Genomic DNA, 2,311 nt, shown 5'->3' on the forward strand with positions numbered 1-2,311 from the left:
ATCGGTTTATGAAGGATTGCGTAGAAGATATCCAGATATGTTTATAGAGGACGTCGCGGCATTGCAGGTTTAACGAAAGTATCGGCTCATACGGTTTTCCGAATAATTCAAGGTAACAAACCTATCCAAAAACCAATCCATAAAGGACGTGCAAAAATTGTATTGGACGATAGTACATAAAGTATAATCCGAAGAAAAGTTCATGGCTTTTATTTTAGGAACGGAATGCCCACGTTAAAGGCTATTCAACGAGAAGTTAATGCAGACTCAGATGATACTTTAAATAAAATATCCATGAGAGTATTACAAAGAACTGGACTTTCGGTATGTGAAGAGAAATCGGAAAAGTTTGTAGATGGAGAGAGACGAATTAGTGATATGGCGGAGAAAATATTTGCAAAAAATTCGTGATTTGAGACGACTTGGTAAAAAAATTTATTATACGAACGAAACGTGGTTGAATGAGGGTCATACGAAATCCAAAGTATGGCAAGACTTGAATATTAAAAGTGCGCGACAGGCTTTCATTGAGGGACTTTCAACCGGCTTAAAAGCACCCTCGGGCAAAGGAAGACGTCTCATTATAACGCACATTGGAAGTGATTCAGGTTTTTTACAAGATGGTTTAAATGTGTTTACCTCAATCAAAACGGGCGATTATCATGGGGATATGAATTCGGATGTGTTTGAAAAGTGGTTTTCGTATATACTGACTCTTGTAGATCCTGGTTCGGTAATTATAATGGACAATGCACCTTATCACAGCCGTCGTATGGAAAAAATACCGACTTCTGCATCTCGAAAGGCAGATATAATAGATTGGTTAAGAAGTAAAAATATAGATTTTGATGAATCCATGATAAAGGTTCAAATACTTGATATAGTGCGCGAACATAAGAGTTCATACATCAGATTTGCAGTAGACGAAATGGCACGCGAGCATGGCATCACCGTATTAAGAACTCTACCGTATCATTGTGAATTGAATCCCATCGAGCTAATATGGGCACAAATAAAAAATGAGGTAGCGCAAAAGAATACAACCTTTAAATTAAAAGATGTCAAATTATTATTAGACCAAGCCATACAAAATATAACCGCTTTCAAAGGGCAGTCATGCATTAAACATACACAGAACGAAGAAGATAAAATGTGGGACGTAGACACGCGTGTTGATGTTTTTATCGAGCCCATTATCATTACTCCAGGAGAAGACAGTAGTGATAGTGAATTAACCACAGGAAGTCATTCAGAATAAAAATATTTTTTTAAAATAATAACTAATAGGTACAGTTCTAGAGATTTTTTGTTGCTACATTCGGAGACTAACTGTGAGATCCTTCGTCGTACGTGGTTATAATTTTCTAAGTAGGTATGTACCTAATAACTATATTATTATTATTATGGCAAGTTTGTTTTTCACAGTTGTAGTTTACATTAGGTTGCTGGGTCTAGAATTATTATTTTCTTTAAAGAAGTTGGTATTTATATGTTAATATGGATTTTATAAAAAAAAAAGTTATTTCGAAACTATTACCTATTTACAAATTTATTCGCATTTACTTAAAACTCTCATGTAGAAATTAATTGTAAATAAAAGTTCAAAAGAAAAAAAAGGTTGTTTCGGGAATTCTATTATTTCCATTTTAGTCGTATTTAATTGAAAATTTCCAGGTATTATATTTGTGTTCTTGGAAATTGCTCAATTCGAATGTTACGTCGTGTTTAGTTTAAAACGCATATTATGACTAACGAGGGTTTTTCAAAAGGTTAATCTGACAATCCATCTACAGTTTGATCTGTTCACAGTGGAAAATTTTATAAAAAGCAGTGGAAGATATTCTATTGGGGAAATGCAAGGCGATACAATAGTTATTAGTTATTCTTACGTTTACTACTAAAAGTTTCGTTTATAAGTTATTTTCTGTCTTGTTTGTTATGAATTTAAGATATTTATAAATGATAGGTTTTGTTTATTACAAATTATTACGAACCAGAAGTATAATCGTGACATTTCATTATTATAAGGGAGAAAGTTTTGGATTTAAAATATAATATAATTTAGCACCTCGACACCGTAAGGTACAAAAGGACGGCTTAAGTAAGTAAGTATAATTTAGTATTTGAGATGTTGGAAAATAAACATGTACATATTTCTTAAACTAAAAATAATATAAATGAATGAAAATATTGTGTGTACATCTGGCTTACACAATAAATTGTTAAGACGTAATATTTTGAATATAATATTTTTACATAACATTTTAACAAAATATATTTAACATAAATTAACAATTTTACTGTTGACGCA

General features: G+C 32.0%; 1 protein-coding gene across 1 annotated transcript; it reads left to right on the forward strand.

Moving 5' to 3' along the window:
* The first annotated feature begins 225 nt into the window (after positions 1 to 225).
* On the forward strand, positions 226 to 1,258 carry LOC140451237 (uncharacterized). The gene is made up of 3 exons (XM_072544972.1): positions 226 to 324; positions 467 to 977; positions 1,077 to 1,258. Exons 1-3 carry the CDS (start codon positions 226 to 228, stop codon positions 1,256 to 1,258), a joined length of 792 nt encoding a protein of 263 aa, XP_072401073.1.
* Positions 1,259 to 2,311: the final 1,053 nt, after the last annotated feature.

Source organism: Diabrotica undecimpunctata, chromosome 9 (genome assembly GCF_040954645.1).
Source record: "Diabrotica undecimpunctata isolate CICGRU chromosome 9, icDiaUnde3, whole genome shotgun sequence".
Taxonomy (NCBI): Eukaryota; Metazoa; Arthropoda; class Insecta; order Coleoptera; family Chrysomelidae; genus Diabrotica; species Diabrotica undecimpunctata.